Below are 20,011 nucleotides of genomic sequence, written 5' to 3'. Positions count from 1 at the left end.
GCATAATGAGATTTATCTATCTTTATGGTATTATGCAAAGTATTTTCACTGTCCTAAAAATTCTCTGTGCTCTGTCTACTCACCCCTCCTCCTACCCTGCACCCCAACCTTCAGTGAGTTTTATAAAACAAGTGATTTATATATAAAAAACACACTTTATGTTCCTTCAAATATACTGCCCTTGAAAGCTCTGAGGAGCTAGTCCTTTGTGACCCCCATATAAGCTGTCCTAATTCTGGTCTAGTGCTTCTGCTCATGCGAGTCTTCCTATTTGATTCACATGAATTTTCTTCTCTATCTTAACCTCTGGAGCAGTTTTATAACTTAGCACTTATTTGTATACTAGAGGACCAGTGCATGACATTCGTGCACTGGAGGGGTGGGTGTCCCTCAGCCCAGCCTGCATCCTCTCGCAGTCCGGGACCCCTTGGGGGATCCAACCTAAGCTGTTAGTCAGACTCCCTCTCACAGAACAGGGCTCTCCCCTTGCTCCTTACTGTCTGCCTGCAGCAGAGGTGGGAGAGGGAGGCTCCCGCTGCCACCACTGCGCTGGCCAGCCATGAGCCCGGCTTCTGGCTGAGTGGCACTCCCCTTGTGGGAGCGCACTGACCACCAGGGCGCAATTCATGCATTAGGTGTCTACCCCCTGGTGGTCAGTGAGGGTCATAGTGACGGGTCATTCCGCCATTCGGTCGATTTGCATATTAGGGTTTTATTATATAGGATTATTTGGTATTATTTCCTAATTGTCAAGTGCTAATCTTGTATCTCAAGTTTTGGAATATAGTAAGATCAATAGGTACTAGTTGATTAATTAAACTCTGATTATATGACTGCTCCAAATGACATCTTTTGAATCATTTGGAAATAGTCACTTGTTACTTACTGATTTTGTATGCTCAGGTCTTGGTGCTATAACTGGCGGTGGTTCATTGTCATCTTCTTCTTCTTCCTCTTCTTCATCTTCTTCTTCAGAGACAGGAGGAGCTAAAGGAGGCTCTGATGCTGTTTTTGTACTCTTATGAGAAAAACAAAGTTAAAAGACCAGGTATTAACTCCTCATTGCTTCCCTTCAGAAATGAGACAAGGGGAATGAAATATTTAACCATGTAGGGTTAGGAGGGAACTGCATCTTTTACAAAGGAGCAGAACCATCTAAAATTTGGTGTCCAGGACTTGCCCACATCTAGAGATACATTCAGATTATGGTTTAAAAAAATTAAATTTAAAAAAAATATATGCTTATTTTCCACTGAGCCAAAAAAGTGAGCTATTCATTTATTATTTTAAAGTTCCATTTTTTGTAAATCAATGAATATATTTTAAAAATCAAATGAATTACTATTAAAGCTTTGAATTTGTTCTGGGCAGATTGTCAATTTATTGATTGACAGGTTGTTAACCAGAAAAAGGTTATTTTGTGCTTATAGATCAGAGCATGTGTATGGATATCATATTAAGACAGCTCTGCAAATACTAAGTATAAGCAAGCCCATGAATGTTTCTTCCCTGTTCTGCCTCCTAAAATAAAACACTCAAAAAGTAACAGACATGAAGATCTAAGGAATATCCATCTTCATAAATAATTATTCAATTTTAACCAACAGGTAACTGGTGACTTGTAATGCTAAAAATGCAATAACACCAGCACCAAACACAACAATGACCATAATATCTAGGGTCAGTTCCTGATCATTCATGTCAATACAGAGGTAAAATGGTACCTAAGTTGAATTTTGAAACAACTATGGTCATGGCTCTAAAACTGTGGTCCCCAGATCAGCATCATTAGCATTATCAAGGAACTTATTAGAAATTCAAATTCTCAGACTCAATCCAGATCCATAAAAACTCTGGAAGTAGGGCCTTGCAATCTTTGTTATAATAAGCTATCCAGATGATCTTAATACAGGTACAAATGTAAAAAACAGTGAACTATGATATAGATATGTGTTGTCCAATATGGCAGCCACTAATGATACATGGTTATTGAACACTTATAACTGATTAGTCTGAATTGAGAAAAGTTGTAACTGTAAAGTGCATACCAGATATTAAATATGCAATATGAAAAAATTGATATTTTCTTATGCTTTTTATAGAGTATATATATTGACATGACTATATTTTGAATATATTGGGTTAAGTAAAATATTTTATTAAAAATAATTTCAGCCGAAACCGGTTTGGCTCAGTGGATAGAGCGTCGGCCTGCGGACTCAAGGGTCCCAGGTTCGATTCCGGTCAAGGGCATGTACCTTGGTTGCGGGCACATCCCCAGTAGGGGGTGTGCAAGAGGAAGCTGATCGATGTTTCTCTCTCATCGATGTTTCTAACTCTCTATCACTCTCTCTTCCTCTCTGTAAAAAATCAATAAAATATATTTTTAAAAAATAATAATTTCACCTACCTTGGCTGGGTGGCTCAGTTGGTTGGAGCACTGACCCTTACACCAAAAAGCTGTGAGTTCAATTCCTGGTCATGGTATATACCTAGGTTGTGGGTTCAATCCCTGGGAGGCAACCAATCAATGTTCCTCCCTCTCTCTCCCTTTTTCTCTCTCTAAAAATCAATAAAACATATCCTCGGGTAAGAATTAAAAACAATAAAAAATAATTTCACCTATTTTGCCTTATGTTTTTAAATATGTCTGCTGGGAAATTTAAAGTTACATATATGGCTTTTATTAAATTTCTGTTGGAAAACACTATTATAGATGGTTTTTTATTTTTTGTTTTGTATATATATATATATATATATATATATATATTTGTTCTTTGTTTATTCCTTGAATTATACTAGCTTAGGTAATCTTAAAAAGAATTTTCATTTCTCAAGGACAAATCTCCAAAGTCAGATAAAGGCTACTAGTAGATTTACATAAAAAAACAACAACCTTAGTTTATGATTACAAGTTCACTGTGGATTTTCTACAATCATGTAGAAACCTATGATGGAATAATAAGGTATAATCATATATTTGATTGGAGCCAGAAAGGTTTATCTCTTGAGAGAAGGAAGACACCTTAAAGTTTATAAATAAATATTTGAAAGAATATTTGATTGCCTGATATACATACTGAGTGGTTTATAGATTGAAGTGTATATGCTTACTTCATATTGGTTTTCTTATTTATACACCTATATTTATTCTCTCTCTTTTTTTTTTGTCTAACAAGTCAGAAAATTATTTATTTACTACAGGCCTGGTGCACGAATTCGTGCACTAGTGGGGTCCCTAAGCCTGGCCTGTGGGATCGGGCCGAAACCGGCTCTCTGACATCCCCCGAGGGGTCCCAGATTGCAAGGAGGTACAGGCCAAGCCAAGGGACCCCACCAGTGCATGATCAGGCTGGGAAGGGACTTGGTAAGTTGGCCAGCCGGGGAGGAACTGTGGTAGGGCTCCAGGGCATGTCTGGCCTATCTTGCTCAGTCCCGATCAGCCAGACCCCAGAAGCAAGCTAACGTACCAGTCAGAGTGCTTTGATTGGTTGAATGGACGAACGGACAATTAGCATATTAGGCTTTTATTATATAGGACTGTGGCTGTATGAAAAACAACATATAGATAATGACATTACATTTCCAGATGTAAAAAATCAGCTTCTTCTTGTGAAAAGATAACTCTTCAGGGCACTTCAGTGGGCTCAAGGAGAAATTGCTTTAGGGTATTGGTATTTGCATTTATATTCTTTTGTTCCAGAAATTTCTGTTCTATCTTATGCCAGCTTGTTTTAAGAATGCAACTAATCACTGTTCCTTGGTAGAAGGGAAGAAACTGCATATAAACTGAACATACTTTATACGGCAAATAATGCTATTTTATCTATTAGGCAAAATGAACCATGTACAAGGATAATAAGCCATATGTGGGCCTGGAAAATGTTTTAAGTGAGAAATAAATCATTAACTCCAAAATACCACAAAGAACGTATAAATTAATTGATGTCTAATTAAATTTATATTAAGTATAACTACACTAGAGGCCTGGTGCATGAAATTCGTCCACTGGGGTGTGTGTCCTTCAGCACAGCCTGCACCCTCTCCAATCTGGGATCCCTAGAGGATCAGGCCTAAAAGGGCAGTCGGATATCCCTCTCACAATCCAGGACTGCTGGCTCCCCACTGCTCGCCTGCCTGCCTTCCTGATTGCCCCTAACTGCTTCTGCCTGCAAGCCTGATCAACCCCTAACCACTCCCCTGCCAGCCTGATTGATGCCTAACTGCTACCCTGCCAGCCTGTTTGCCCCTAACTACCCTCCCCTGCAGGCCTGGTCACCCCTAACTGCCCTCCCCTGCAGGCCTGGTCACCTCTAATTGCCCTCCCCTTCAGGCCTGGTCCCCCCCAACTGCCCTTCCCTGCAGGCCCGGTTGCCCCCAACTTCTCTCCTTTGCCGGCCTGGTCATGCACCCTAACTGCTCTTGCCTGCAGGCTTGATAACCCCCAAATACCCTCCCTTGCAGGCCTGGTCCCTCCCAACTGCCCTCCCCTGCTGGCCATCTTGTGGTGGCCATCTTGTGTCCACATGGGGGCAGTTATCTTTGACCACATGGGGGCAGCCATCTTGTGTGTTGGAGTGACGGTCAATTTGCATATTATTCTTTGATTAGATAGGATAGAGGTCTGGTGCATGGGTGGGGGCCGGATGGTTTGCCCTGAAGTGTGTCCCGGATCAGGGTGAGGGTTTCCTTGGGGAGTGGGGTGGCCTGGGTGAGGGGCCTGTGGTTGTTTGAAGCCTGGCCACGCCCCCCAGACACCCAAGTGGAGGCCCTGGTATCTGGGATTTATTTATCTTCTATAATTGAAACTATGTAGCCTTGAGAGGAGCCAAGCCTCCTTCTTGCTCCATGGCCACAGCCATTTTTGTTGGGATTTATTTATCTTCTATAATTGAAACTTTGTAGTCTTAAGCGGAGGCCAAGGCAGGCCAGGGCAGGAGGAAAGCTTGGCTTTCTCCATTGCCGGGGAAACCCAAGCCTCCTGCTCTCTTTGTGGCCGCAGCCATCTTGGTTGGGTTAATTTGCATACTCACTCCTGATTGGCTGGTGGAAGTAGCTTGTGGGTGTAGTGGAGGTACAGTCAATTTGCATATTACTCTTTTATTAAATAGGATATTAACTAGTCATTTAAATTTAGTAATTATAGGAATTTTATTACATTAAAAACAAATAGTAGGGTAGATTGTCTTATTTAGCAACAGTTCTTGAGTATTCACAATGATTTCCAATAAATTATACCTAATCACAAATAAAATGTTATCTGTAATAAAATTCAAAATTATTACTTCAAAAATCACTTTTAAAAGTTTACCACAAAATATAAAGTGGGATATAGGGGCACTTTAATATATTTGATACAATGCATCATGTGGCTTCCATAAGTGAGATTGTATGTATATATATAGAGAGAGCCTATGAGGATCTAAGAATGGTCCTGATGGCAAAACAAATGGGCCAGGGTCTGGGTATCTTGGCCCAGCACTTAAACTGGTACAAAGACCTACTGGCCAAGAGGCAACACTACACATCTCAATTCTTATTATTTTACTAGAGAAAATACTTCTGCAATATTTCACTGACTATTTCTATCTTCAATATTCTAATTTCACATGGGGGACATTCCCCACATCCATGGATGGACTAAGGAATTAATTAGAACACCTAAAGTATTTTATCCTCTGAAAGTTTCTAGGGTGAAGGAAGACAGATATTATAATGTATTTGGGTCGAAACACTATGCTGGCATAATGGTTGTTTGGTTGGAAAGAATGTGTGGCCTCCAGTGGACATTCTGGTTTGGATGTTAGTTGGGCCAGGGATAATTAACTAACCAGCAATACACCTAGAACAGTAGACCACAGTACTGAGAACTGATATTAATCTGATTTCCTATCCCAGTTAAATAATACTGGGACCTAGTATACTTTTCTATTTCTCTATAAATAATACTGGGACTGGGCACACTTTTTCTCATATGTTAAATAATACAAAACAGACTATATTTTTTCTGTTCTTATATTAAACAATATTGAGAACAAACAAAAATGATGTAGCTTCTTATTTTAAGAAATACTTGTTGTGGAAAGATAAGACTGAACCAACTAAAGTACCATGGGAATGCAGATTGGTGCAGCCACTGTGGAAAGCAATATGGAGTTACCTCAAAAAATTAAAAATGGAATTGCTTTATGACCCAGCTATTTCCCTTCTGGGAATATATCAGAAGAAACTTGAAACACTGATTTGAAAGAATATATGAACCCCTATGCCCATTGCAGTGTTATTTACAACTAGAGGTCCGGTGCATGAAATTTGTGCACTCGGGGCAGGGGTGTCCCTCAGCCCGAATTGTGAGAGGGCACAAGCCAGGGACCCCACCAGTGCACAATTGGGTCTGGGAGGGACATGGGAGTTTGGCCAGCTGGGAAGGGACCACAGGAGGGCTCCAGGGTGTGTCCAGCCCATCTCGCTCAGCTGGACCCCAGCAGCAAGTTAACCTACCGGTCGGAGTGTCTATCCCCTGGTGGTCAGTGCACATCATAGCAACTGGTCCACTGGTCAAGTGTCTGCACCCTGGTGATCAGTGCACGTCATAGCGACTGGTCGACCAGTTGACTCTCTGCCCCCTGGTAGTCAGTGCACATCATAGTGAGGGGATGAAATGCCTTAGCATATCATTAGCATATTACGCTTTGATTGGTTGAATGGACAACTGGATGACCAGACAATTAGCATATTACGGTTTTATTATATAGGATAGCCAATATTTGGAAGCAGCCCATGTCCACCAGTAGATGAGCAGATAAAAAAAAGTTGTGGTACATTTACACAATGGAATACTACTTGGCTGTAAAAAAAGAAGGAACTTTTAACCTTTTGTTACAGCATGGATGGACCTGGAAAGCATTATGCTTAGTGAAAGAAGCCAGTCAGAGAAAGACAAGTACCATATGATTTCACTCATATGTGAAATCGAATGAACAAAATGAACTAACAAGCAAAATAGCGACAGACTCATAGAGAGCAGACTGACAGCTGTCAGGGTTGGTGGGTTGGTGGGCTGGGTGGAGTGGGGATTGATCAAAAAAGAAAAAAAGAGAAAAACTCATGGACATGGACAATAGTGTAGTGATTGAGCAGGAAGAGGGTATGGGGGGATAAATGGTTATGGTCAGGGATTTGTCTTGGGATGGTCAACACACAATACAGTGTACTGATGATGTATTGTGGAATTGTACAACTGAAACCTATATAATTTTGTTAACCAGTGTCACCCCAATAAATTCAATAAAAAATTAGCCTGTTTACCAGGACTCTCTTCAAGCCCCTCATTTCACTGTATTTGCCAATCCAAAGCTATCTATCTATCTATCTATCTATCTATCTATCTATCTATCTATCTAAAACCCTAATATAAAAATAGACCAAATGGAGGAACAACCAAACAACTGAACAACTGGTCACTATGATATACACTGACCACCAGGGGGCGTGTGTGGAACATGGTGGGCATCGGCCACAGCGGGATGGTGGAGCAGGTTAGTGGGGGTGCCAGACCAAGGTGGGGTGCTTGTTGGTGTCATCGTGGTGAGCTTCTGGTGGTTACTGAAAGTTATTTGCTCCTGTGCACTGCAGTCCTGCCTGGTGCTCACACCTGCTGCTGACGCCAGCCCTGCTTGCACCTGCTGCCGGCCCCAGAGCTGCTGCTCACACCCACTGCTGGTGCCCGGCACCAGCCCCAATCGCTCAGCACTGTCAGCAGATGTGAGCAGTGGCTGCCGGCCCCAATCACCCCTGAAGGCTTCTCCACCTCCCCCTGCTCCTGAGGAGTGATCGGGGCTGGCAGCCGCCTCTTGCACCTGCTGCCAGCACTGGAGCTGCCGCTTGCATCCACTGCTGGCTCCAGCCCTGCTCACACACACAGCTGGTGCTGGAGCTGCTGCTTGAACCCTCTGCCAGCGCCCAGAGCCAGCCCCGATTGCTCGGCACTATCAGTAGGTGAAAGTGGTGGCTGCTGGCCCCAATAGCCCCTGAGGACTTCTCCACCTCCCCCTGCTCCTGAGGGGCAATTGGGGCAGCAGCCACCGCTCGCACCCGCTGACAGCGCCAGCCTTGCTTGCACCTGCTGTTGGCACTGGCCCCAATTGCTCTGTGCTGTCAGCGGGTGCAAGCTGGGCCAGCACTGTCAGTATGTGGGAGCAGTGGTGGCAGGAACGGGGCTGCAGGCAGAGAGGGGACCAGGGGCCATGGCTGGAGGGGCCAGGTGGAGGATGTGGAGGATGGGCCAAGACCCACCCCTGTGCTCACAGCAGCCTCACGGCCCACAGTTCCTTTCAAGGTGCACAAATTTGTGCCCTGGGACCCTAGTTTTATTATAACACTGTACAATTCTAACCTGTTCTTTACCTTGCAAGACCTGCTTCAAAAATCACACAGTCATGCACTAAAACCCTATAAATATTCTCCCTTGACATCCCCTTTTAAAGACACAGATAATGCTATTGAGTTAGGACTCTTTCTTACTGCTGTAAGTTTAATAAACTTAGTTTTGCTTGATTAACAGGTTTTTCTGGTGGCTTTTTTGGGAGGCAAAGGTATAATGTTGCTACACTTTTCCTTCCAGGCTGAGAATTATTATGTCTAATATGTCTAAACTTACAAAAATAAAGATATACATATAGCGAATATTTTTGTCTTTTTGAAATTAGGTATTTTTGACCCTCATTATGCCATACACTGGGTCAGGGGAAATAATTCTTCATCTGGATTGAGTCCTGTAGTCTTAGAATTCCAAAGGGTTTGGTCTATCCTTCTTCTCTCCCCCCCCCCCCCCAAAGACAAGTATATACATGCTCTTACATATAATTTATTTTTTTTATTGTTTAGAGAATTACAAATAGTAGTACATATGTCTCTTTTTTCCCCCATTGACCTCCCCCCAGTCTCCCCCATCCCCCAGCACATGCCCAGACACTAAGGGGGTTCATAGATCTTTTGAAGACAATCCATAAACTCCAAGTTGTGAACCCTGTTCTAGAGAGTAAGTACACCATCTAGAGAAACTACCTCAGAAAACTCTCCTTTCTTTGAGTTAATTTAAAAGAAAAATTTACATATATTCATTTTTCAAATTTAATTTTTTAAAGGTCAAATGAATTAGATTTAAGAACTTTGGAGACTTTAGATAATGCAAGGTGTCATCTGGGCCACTTTCATTGTTTGTTTAAAATGCAGATATCAAGGTACCATTTCAGAACTACTCTGAAAAGTAGAGTCTTGAAATCTGCATTTTATCAGACTCCCCAGGCAATTCTGATGCACAATAAAGTAAATGAACCACAAATCTAGATGGACAAAAGTAATTGAGTACTGCAAATCCAAAGCACAATATGTCAAGTGCACATCCAGGTTCTCTAGGCACAAATCATGGCATATTCATATTTTTGCTATTACCATCCACTTGGAATACTGGTCCAGGATTATAAATGCACTAGAGGCCCGGTGCGTGAAATTCGTGCACGGCAGCGGGGAGGGGTGTCCCTCAACCCAGCCTGCACCCTCTCCAATCTGGGACCCCTCGAGGGATGTCCGACTTCCTGTTTAAGCCCGATCCTACCAGGACTGCTGGCTCCTAACTGCTCACCTGCCTGCCTTCCTGATTGCCCCTAACCGCTTCTGCCTGCCAGTCTGATCATCCCCTAACCACTCCCCTGCCAGGCTGATTGATGCCTAACTGCTCCCCTGCCAACACAATTGCCCCTAACTGCTCTCCCCTGCCAGCCTGGTCACCTCTAACTGCCCTCCCTTGCTGGCCTGGTCCTCCCCAACTGTCCTACCCTGCAGGCCTGGTTCCCCCGCAACTGCCCTCCCCTGTCGACCTGGTCACCCCTAACTGCCCTCCCCTGCCAGCCTCATTGCCCCTAACTGCTCTCCCCTGCTGGTCTGGTCCCTCCCCAACTGCCCTCCCCTGCTGGCCTGGGTCCCTCCAAACTGCCCTCCCCTGCAGGCCTGGTCCCCCACAACTGCTCTTCTCTGCAGGCCTGGGTCCCCTCCAGCTGCTCTTTCCTGCAGGCCCAGTCGCCCCCAACTTCCCTCCTCTGCCAGCCTGGTCACCCCCAACTGCCCTCCCTTGCAGGCCTGATCCCCCCAACTTCTCTCCCCTACAGGCCTGGGTCCCCCCCCAACTGCCCTTCCCTGCAGGCTTGATTGCCCCCAACTTCCCTCCTCTGCCGGCCTGGTCACCCCTAACTGCCCTCCCCTGCAGGCTTGATTGCCCCCAACTTCCCTCCCTTGCAGGCCTGGTCCCTCCCAACCACTCTCCCCTGCTGGCCATCTTGTGGTGGCCATCTTGTGTCCCCATGGGGGCAGCCATCTTGTGTGTTGGGGTGACGGTCGATTTGCATATTACTCTTTTATTAGATAGGATTACTTCACTCTCAATAGTATAATACAAATATAAAATTTAAAAAGCAGCCTCAAATTGAAGAGCAGGCCAATGAACAGTTTTTAGCATTTAATACAATAATATGAAAGAAGCTACCAGAGTGATCAGTAAAGAAGATGTTATATGATTATGGGAGGTATCACTGAATTCATTATTAATTATATAGCCAGTATTTAAAAACATTTAATGACTACAATAGTGCTTCTATTTTAATTCCCATCAAGGTTACTAGAGGATGCCCAAACTCATGATCACTTCAGGCTATGTCTATAAAGGGTTGTCAATCCCATTAAATCAGATACTGCAGGATAGCTAAGTGTACTGGGAGTGTTTCTAATGCAAAATAATAATCATAATACTATCAATAATAATAATAAAATAAGAAGTGCAAAGTACAGTCTCCCCTTAGAATAATAAGGAGAACACAAGGTGCAAAATTATCCATTCCTAAGTAACTGAGTCCCACAGAAATGATCCAACCTGAACTTAAGGGTCTAATTCAGTTCATTCAGTCAATAAAAATAAAGCCTTAGTCAAGCATTTTAATCAAATATGTTCACCTGAAATCCTGCCAGCCTTTCAAACTCAAACTGTCCAAGAGGAGACTCAGCATTTTCTCACAGAAATTTGCAACTCCTGAAAGATGACACCCTATTTCTGACCAACCACAGATCATTTTTAAGCCTGCAATCACCTTTGACCTCAACTTCTTCTCCAACATCTAATCATTAACCTAACCATCTTGGAAATTTGAATTTAATATCCATTCCTACTGCCACTATCTCACTTAGGACCTCATTACCTCTGCCCTGGGGGCTTGCAATACTCCCCCAATTGGTCTCCTTTCATCCAGTCTCACCTTCTGTCCTTAATTGATTCTAAACATTTGATGTCAGACTACTCTTCTCAAGGCATAAGCTTTAATCATTTAACACTCTTGTTCTAAAAAACTTCGACCTTTCCACTATACACTGCAAAAAGCCATAGCTCTAAGAATACCATTTAAGGGTCTCTATGATTTGGCTCCAAGTTAACTTTCAAGGCTTATTTCCTACTAGAGGCCCAGTGCACGAATTCGTGCATAGGTGGGGTTCAGGCTGGTGATCAGGGCTGATTGGAGCCATCGCACCCAGTCCCCATTGGGGCCATGGGAGGTTGGCTGGTCATGGGAGGTTGGCTGTGGGAGTGTACTGACCACCAGGGGTCAGCTCCTTCATTGAGCATCTGCTCCCTGGTGGTCAGTGCGTGTCATAACGACTGGTCGACTGGTTGTTCTGGTTTGTTGGTCATTCGGTCACTTAGGCTTTTATATATATAGCCTAGAGGCCTGGTACATGTAATTCGTGCACTGGGGGGTGTCCCTCAGCCCAGCCTGCACCCTCTCCAATCTGGGACCCCTCAAGGTATTGGGCCTAAACTGGCAGTTAGACATCCCTCTCACAATCCGGGACTTCTGGCTCACAACCACTCACTTGCCTGCCTGCCTGATCACCCCCTAACCACTCCCCTGCCAGCCTGATTGATGCCTAACTGCTCCCCTGCTGGCCCAATTGCCCCCCAAATGCCCTCCGCTGCAGGTTTGGTCCCCCCCAACTGCCCTCCCCTGCCAGTCCAATTGCCCCCAACTGTCCTCTCCTGCTGGCCTGTTCGCCTCCAACTGCCCTCCCCTGCCAGCCATCTTGTGGCAGCCATCTTGTGACCACATGGGGGCAACCATATTGTGCGAGGGTGTGATGTTCAATTTGCGTATCACCTCTTTATTATACAGGACTAGAGGCTGGTGCATGAAATTTGTGCACTGAGGGGGGTGACCCTCAGACCAGCCTGCACCCTCTCCAATCTGGGAGCCCTCTCACAATCCAGGACTGCTGGCTCCTAACCGCTCGCCTGCCTGCCTGCCTGATTGCCCCCAACTGCCTTCCCCTGCCAGCCCAATCAACCCAACTGCCCTCCTCTGTTGGCCTGGTCACCCCTAACTGCCCTCCCCTGCAGGCCTAGTTCCCCCCCCCAACTCCCTTCCCTCCCCTGCAGGCCCGGTTGCCCCAAATGCCCTCCCCTGCTGGTCCGGTCATCCCTAACTGCCCTTCCCTGCCAGCCTGGTCGCCCCTAACTGCCTTCCCCTGCTGGCCTGGTCTCCCTTAACTGGCCTCCCCTGCTGGCCTGATTGCCCACAACTACCCTCCCCTGCCAGCCATCTTGACCACATGGGGGTGGACATATTTGTCCACATTGGGCAGCCATCTTGTGTGAAGGCATGAGGGTCAATTTGCATATTATCTCTTTATTATATAGGATGATTCCCTTTCTTGCATCTCAGTCTTCATTCAAAATTACATCCCTTTCTCTCCTTGCTCTCCTCACTACCATGTCCTTTTCCATGCTTTTCCTTGTGCTTTGAATGCCCTTCCCCATCTTCACAGATCCAAATCCCATGTGATTTTCAAGATCTAGCTCAAATGCCACCTTTTATATAAACCATTTTCTAACTCAACCTTCAATAAATATGTAGCAGCCACTAAGCTTAAGCCCTTGGGACAAGGGCATGCTTCCTTTAAGTTTCCCAGCTAAAAGTAATCTATTTTCTCTGAATTCTCATAGTAAATGAACATCATTTAAAGTATGTAACATAATCCATATTGTGTTGAGCTTGTTTATGTTTATTTTTTTTTCCCTTACTAAACTAAGCTTCAAATTTCCTAGTGATTTTAAGGAAGCACTTGATAAAAATATGTTTAATAAGTGAATATCCAGTGGTTTTATCTCCAAACAGTGATATCATATTTTTCTGATTTGGTAGAATATTTTGGTCACTATATAGATTTAGTTTTAATTCTATAAGCAAAACCAATAGAGGTAAGCTCAAAAAGGCCAATCTCTTAGGGAGTATAAACTGTTTACAAAATAAAACTACTACATAGACCATCTTAGCAGATTGATGTGTTAAATAGTTGACTTACCTAAAAAATAACAATATTTATTTGCTAGGTTACCTAGTCAGTATTACACAATAATGTTGTTAATTAAATCAAGGGGAATAAGTTATGTGTTGATCATGGAAGGTTGGCATTTTTGTCTTTCCCATGTTGCTATTACCTTCCTTCACATGCTGTTTTCAGTGTTGCCCAATAAGCTGTCATGGCATAGAAAAAGGAGAAGGGGAGATGACCAGTGAGAATACTAGGACTATATTCTGTTGTGTTTTGGAGAATCTGAGTAAGGCACAAGTACCATTGCCTCACACAAGCCTTATGTATAAAGAGAATAAGTTTTTCCTCTTGTTACCATCTAAAAAATGATAGTAATAGTAGCTTACAATTAATAAACACATAGAGTGTGCTAGGTAATGTACTAAGTATATTATACGTATTATCACATTAAATATTCACACAAGTTTTAGGAGGTAGGTTATAGCCAGTTAAAGCTGAAGAAAGAGGCTCAGAGGAGCTAAGCCATTTTCCCAAAGTTTTTTCAGCTTTTAAGAGGAGGAATAAGACTAAATACCTATGTCCAAGCCCTTAATTCTTTTTTTGAATTTTATTTTTAATTGTGGTAAAACATATATAACATAAAATTTAACATCTTAACCATTTTTAAGTATATAGTTCAGTAGTATCAAATGTATTCACATTGTTGTGCAACCATCGCCACCATCCATCTCTAGAACTCTTTTTATTTTGTAACATTAAAACTCTGTACCTATTAACAATAACTCCCCATTTCTGCCTCTCCTAGAAATCACTTTCTGTCTCTAAGATTTTGACTACTTTAGGTAATTCATGTAAGTAGAATCATACAGTATGTATCTAAATTATACTTTTAAAAACCATTTTAAAATATTCTATATCTAAAAAACTAGATGTGCACAATTGTGTTCTATTGGACTACCAGAAACATTGATTACACAAAACTGTTTTAAATTTTTCACTTACCGAAGAATGGGCTGCTATGTATCCATGAGCACTTTTATCTGAAAAGTGAAGATAAAGCTGTCACCTTTGTTTCATAAAGACTGTCTTATTTAAAGGCAATACTTAAAAAAATAATAAAAACTTCATGTGTTTGACCAGAAGGGAATTCTCCAATTCATTATTAAATAGATATTATGAAAATGATATTTTTCTTATAATTTACACTTTTACATCCCCAACATATTATCACAACATTATGTTATAGACCTTTAATGAAGGCCTCTAGTGATTCTAATCTATATGAAGAAATGTTAAGATTACCTACTCCTGGATTGCAATGATTCCATACAGTAGTCCCCCCAAAGTGGGGGATATATTCAGGTCTGAAACCTGAGATAATACCAAATCTTGTGTGTGCGTGCGCGCGCGCGCGCGCGCGCACACACACACACACACACACACACAGCAGATCCTGGAATAACATTATTTCATTCAATATTGCTTTCTAATAATGTTTATGAGATGCTGTAGTAACAACTCTTGTTTATATCAATTAGCCTATGGTAAAATTTGTTTCATTATATATTATTTGGACACAGTTCCAAGAAACTATGGAAGACATTAAATGAGGAATTATGGAATCCAGTTTTTCTGTTCATGTCATCTATCCACAAATTTAATGTCTTTTCCATTTTAACTAAGTACCTATCACACACTGTGGCTGTAATTTTTGCAATTTGAGTTGTGACAGAAAAACTAGCATGGATTTCTTCTTCACAGTTATGAATAGAAGATTCATTCTTCCCATAGATCTTAGCAACTTCAGCATATGTTTGTTTTCTTTCCCTATTAAGTTGACAACTTTATCCTTTTCAATTAAATAAAGCACTTTATGGATTTTCTTTGGAATATCTGAATTGCAGGTATTACTACTCTTGTGCTTTGTTTGAGGAGATTATTAAGTAAAATAAGGGTTACTTGAACACAAGCACTACAATACCCCAACAGCTGTTCTGCTAACCTAGATGGCTACTAAGTGACTAACAGGTGGGGAGTGTGTGCAGCATGGACACACTGAACAAAGAATGATTCATGTTCCAGGTGGGATGAAACAGGACCACACAAGATTTCATTTCATTACTCAGAACAGCACAACATTTAAGCTTTATTTTTTGTACCATGGTTGACCATGGATAACTAAAACTACAAAAAGCAAAAGCACGGATAAGGAAGGACTACTGTACATATATATCTAGAATTTTTACACCACTTTCTCCTTCCTTTTACCCTCTACTCTCTTTCCCTTCCTCTCTTCTACCCTCCCTTACACTCCCCTACTCCTCTTTTCCCTCCCTATCCTATTAGTCAGTTGTGACATTAGAGCATCCAGAAAACATATGGTGGCATTTCACTCAATGCAATAATGCAATAACTCAGATACTATTGAGTTTCAACATAACCTTTAGGATTGATTCTTTGTAAGTTGAGAGAATCCAACACAAAAATAAAAGGGTTAAAAAGCAGTGGCAACATGGAATAAAGACAAATTTTGAGAATCTGAAAAGTATTAGTGGGTAGACTGAAATGATTTCTTGAATGCATTTTTGGTTTTCATATCCTATGGTTCTGCAGTGTACTTGGAGCATAGCTCTAGATTTCTTCACATTAAGCATTTTTTGATGTGTCACCAGGATCTCTTAAATATTTTATTCTACGTTATAGGCTAAATATCATAAAAAGTTCTCCTTGATAGCTCTTTTTCTTCTTTTAGGTTTTTGCCATTGGATAACAGAAGTTAATCTTCTCATTAAAAAGAATCCTATTGAGCATAAAAATTGTCATATGCCTTTAAGTTTGGTCTTTGATATTTGACATGACCAAATCAGAAACCCAGTATATTCTTGTACCATTGTTGAAGAGATCAAGCTTGCCCTGGAAATGGAGAGCATTATGTTAAGCGAAATAAGCCAGTCAGAGAAAGATAAATATCAGATGATCTCACTCATTTGTGGAATATAATGAAAAATATAAACTGATGAACAAAAACAGATCCAGATACAGAGAAGCATTGATCAAACTGTCAAACCTCAAAAGGAAGGTAGGGAAGGGTGGAGGTAAGGGGGAGAGATCAACCAAAGGACTTGTATGCATGCATGTAAGCCTAACCAATGAACACAGACACTAGGGGGGTGAAGGCATGAGTGAGGGGGTGAGGGGCAATAAGGGGATAAGGACATGTATGTATTAACTTAATCAATAAAGGAAAAACCAATGCCAGAAGATATGGGTTCGTTATAGGTGGGGCACTAATGATAGTATTCTCTTCTTTCTTTGGATGTTAAATTGTTCTTGAGAGGCAAACCAGATAATATTTCTTAAAATGCAGAAGTATCATTTGGTATATGTATTGTAGTTGCTTATAGTGCAAATTTGAACATCAAAACTTAAAACAAAAGCCAGGTCTACAAGCTAGCAAATGAAGTCAAAATTTGGCAGACTCATAGCCTTTCAATTTCTTAGAATAGCAAACCATGATTTCTTCTTTAAAGTCTGATTTTGAAGTCTGATAAAAATAACCTGGCAGCCACAACATTTGTACTGCATTATCATGGTTCAATTAGACGATTCTAAAGAATAAAACAAATTTTAAGAAACCATGGTTTGATCCATACATTTCTTACTTCATGAACACATCACAAGGCCTGATCATGAATAACTGAGTTTCATGCCAGTGAAGAAACCAAACAATAATTGTGATTGCTGATTCAAACTGACAATTACTGCTTCACTGAACAATTTCCTTATTTCAGTTCTAAAATTATCCAAGCACTGTAAATCTATTAACATCAACTTCAACTTCCAACTCATCATTTGGTTTACTTCTTTTGAAGTCATTCAGAGAATGAACTAGAACTTACTTCAAATACCATACAGGTATTCTCTTCTAATCGTGAGGCTCTGAGGTTAGAATTTTTTGTGTTTTTTTTTTTAACTTTTTTGATATCCTAGATTTACTCTTACCTCCTGATGTAAAGCTCATGTATTTCTGGTTGTTGACTGTTTCTTTGGAATCATAGAATTTGAGAACATCTAGAACTGCTTGTGGGTTCTTCTTCTGTTCCAGTTTTGTTATGTTGGAGGTTTGGAGTAATCGTGCCCATTGCTCAGGAATTCCCTGTGGACAACCAAAGGCAAAGAATTGCATATCAGAACATTCAGCAGTTACATTTTTCTGGTCCAGTAAAGTTCTTCACCAAGAAGCCCATGCTACCTGTAGAATTTCACTTGGAAAACTGAAGTTACACTCTAGATTTAAAGTTAGTAACTTAATAATGCAATCATTCTCTTCTCTAAATAAAACACATAGTTAAAACTAGGATCCAACTTAAAAAGGGTGGGTGGGAATATGACTGTGATAGAAAAAAAAAGTGCATGAAAATCACCTCCATATTAACTCTGCTCATCCATGAAATGATGTTTACAGCTTAGCTTATTTTTTCTGGTGACTCAGGGCAGACATAGCAAGACTTCTCTAAATTTGTGCACAGCGTAGTAGTGTGCAGACCAATAGATTTTATTTTACTGTGAATAACATAAGCTGTTTCTGGGCATGTTGTAATTAGAATATCTTTTAGAATAAAAGGAAAGCCCCACCCTTGGTCAATTCATACTTTTTGATCATAAAATATAATTTGGGAGGTCTAGAGCTTTAATAGAAAGGGTGATTGAGAAGAAACAACAGAATTGTGGGGGAGCAATAACCATTGAGATACTAAAGAGTAACATTAATGCTGCTTTGGGCATTTTCCCTGCAGCTTTGTTGGCTCCTCCCTTCATTCCCTCCTTCCCACTCCATTCACTGGCCACATAGAAGAACCTGGGGACTGTGACAACGATGCCAAAGTCTTGTGATAATTTGAAATAATCAGAAGCATTTAGAGCAGAGAGGAAGGAGTATTTGGAAATCTAAACATGGAGAATTGCAAAAATTACATAGAGAGGTTAGTTTTGCATTAGGCAATCAGTATTCTTTCCTAGTTGTTCAGCCTACAGATGTCCCCATTTCATGATTATTCAACTTCCATTAGAAATTTGGAGTGAAAAACAGATACACTACTCCTGAAGCGCATTTAGATACAATTTAGGTGGTTTTGTCCTATGAAGTCTCGGCAAAACAATGTGTGACGTGGGCCTCCAGAGTTTGGGAATGACAACAAAAAAGTGAGATAAGCCAAGCAACAACTCTACTGCACACACATGAACCTGCTGCTGCAGTGCTATGACATCTCAAAGAAGCACTTTGATGCAAGCTTCTTTTGGGCCTGTGACGCACCTCTGGGAGCTTCCCTGGGCACATCTGTGAGCCATAGAGATCTGGCTGTAATGGACGTAAATAAAGAAAGAAAAGAAAGTTAAAACAGAATGTGGGACAACTTAGAAGGTGGGAGGAGATGAAACCAATGGGTCTGAATGGGGTGGGGGTAATCCCATCTAAAGTGGTTATAAAAATAGGGAGGTATTACCTAATTGGGGACAGGATAGACTACAGTACGACATATTTAAAAAAAACAAACAAAAAACAAAAAAACCCAGAAAACAACAATATTCCAAAGTTTGGATGCATAATTCCACTTTTGGCCAGATGCTTCCTCCATAAATACACACTAATAAGAATTACCATTAAATGACTGAAGAAGTTACTAAAAGGTAGAAACATGAATTTGAAAGAAGAAGGATGGCATTATGAACAGTTTAAATCATAATTTGTAAGTTGTTTTGTAACTGGTGATCTATCACAGGTAGCCAATGGCCATGAGATGAACTTATAAATTTAAGTTTCCAATTCTAGTTAGTTAATCATTTTCAGTTTCACATTGGAAGTGTGTATGTGACTAAAATTCAAAGTATGGCTATAGGGTGATGTTGAATTTAACATTTACTTTCATTGATGTGATTATTCTGTATTTTGTAGCTAAAATCATGGCTGGCTTAGAGAAAACTAGATGGAGGATTTCCTACACAGACAGATTCTGTATTTGAATTTCTTAGACATTTAGGCCAGGGAAAAGGAAAACATTTCATTTCAAACCATACAGGAATAATTTCCATTTTAATTCTACAATTCTGAAGTCTTGCTTTCTACAAAATAAGATCAGATATAAGGTAGCAACTTTTTCAAAATAAAGATATGTCCAATGCTACAGAAACATGCTTTGACCCAACTGGTTAATCTGGGATATGGTTTGATTCCTAGCATTTGGGGTTACTACAAGCACAGTGAAACAACACTTTTACATGCATTCATCACGCAATTTGATGCTAAAGCCTTAAGCCAAAAATTTGAACTCAGGAGCCCATGCATGATCCCAGTTCTGATTCTAAGTGCAATTAATAGCATTTGGTTAATACTGTAATGGCCAAAGGAGTTATTAAATGTTACAAAACCAGGTATGCATTGCACATAATCACTAGCATGGTCATTACCATAATAATTAGAATATTTGCAGTTATTATACATTCTCACAGCACTTCAAAACTTTTGTGATCAATAAATAGTCTTGTGATCACTAGACCACAGGGAAAAAAAATACTATCTACTGCAGAAGATCCTTCAGATAACTCTACTTACCACATGAGTACACTCATGACGTAATTTCTA

General features: G+C 41.0%; 1 protein-coding gene across 1 annotated transcript in view; it reads right to left on the bottom strand.

Annotated features, from left to right (window-relative positions):
- PAK3 (p21 (RAC1) activated kinase 3) overlaps window positions 1-20,011 on the bottom strand; it is a 411,616-nt gene that overhangs the window by 114,754 nt on the left and 276,851 nt on the right. Inside the window, exons 6-9 of the mRNA XM_079765689.1 lie at window positions 18,686-18,730; window positions 17,374-17,527; window positions 14,374-14,411; window positions 887-1,018 (exon numbers count right to left, since the gene is read on the bottom strand). Coding sequence (XP_079621815.1) covers window positions 887-1,018; window positions 14,374-14,411; window positions 17,374-17,527; window positions 18,686-18,730 — 369 coding nt within the window. The remainder of the gene's footprint in view (window positions 1-886; window positions 1,019-14,373; window positions 14,412-17,373; window positions 17,528-18,685; window positions 18,731-20,011) is intronic.

This window comes from Cnephaeus nilssonii (genome assembly GCF_951640355.1).
Source record: "Cnephaeus nilssonii genome assembly, chromosome: X".
NCBI classification, from domain to species: domain Eukaryota; kingdom Metazoa; phylum Chordata; class Mammalia; order Chiroptera; family Vespertilionidae; genus Cnephaeus; species Cnephaeus nilssonii.
This window is presented reverse-complemented; position numbering and strand designations above follow the sequence as displayed.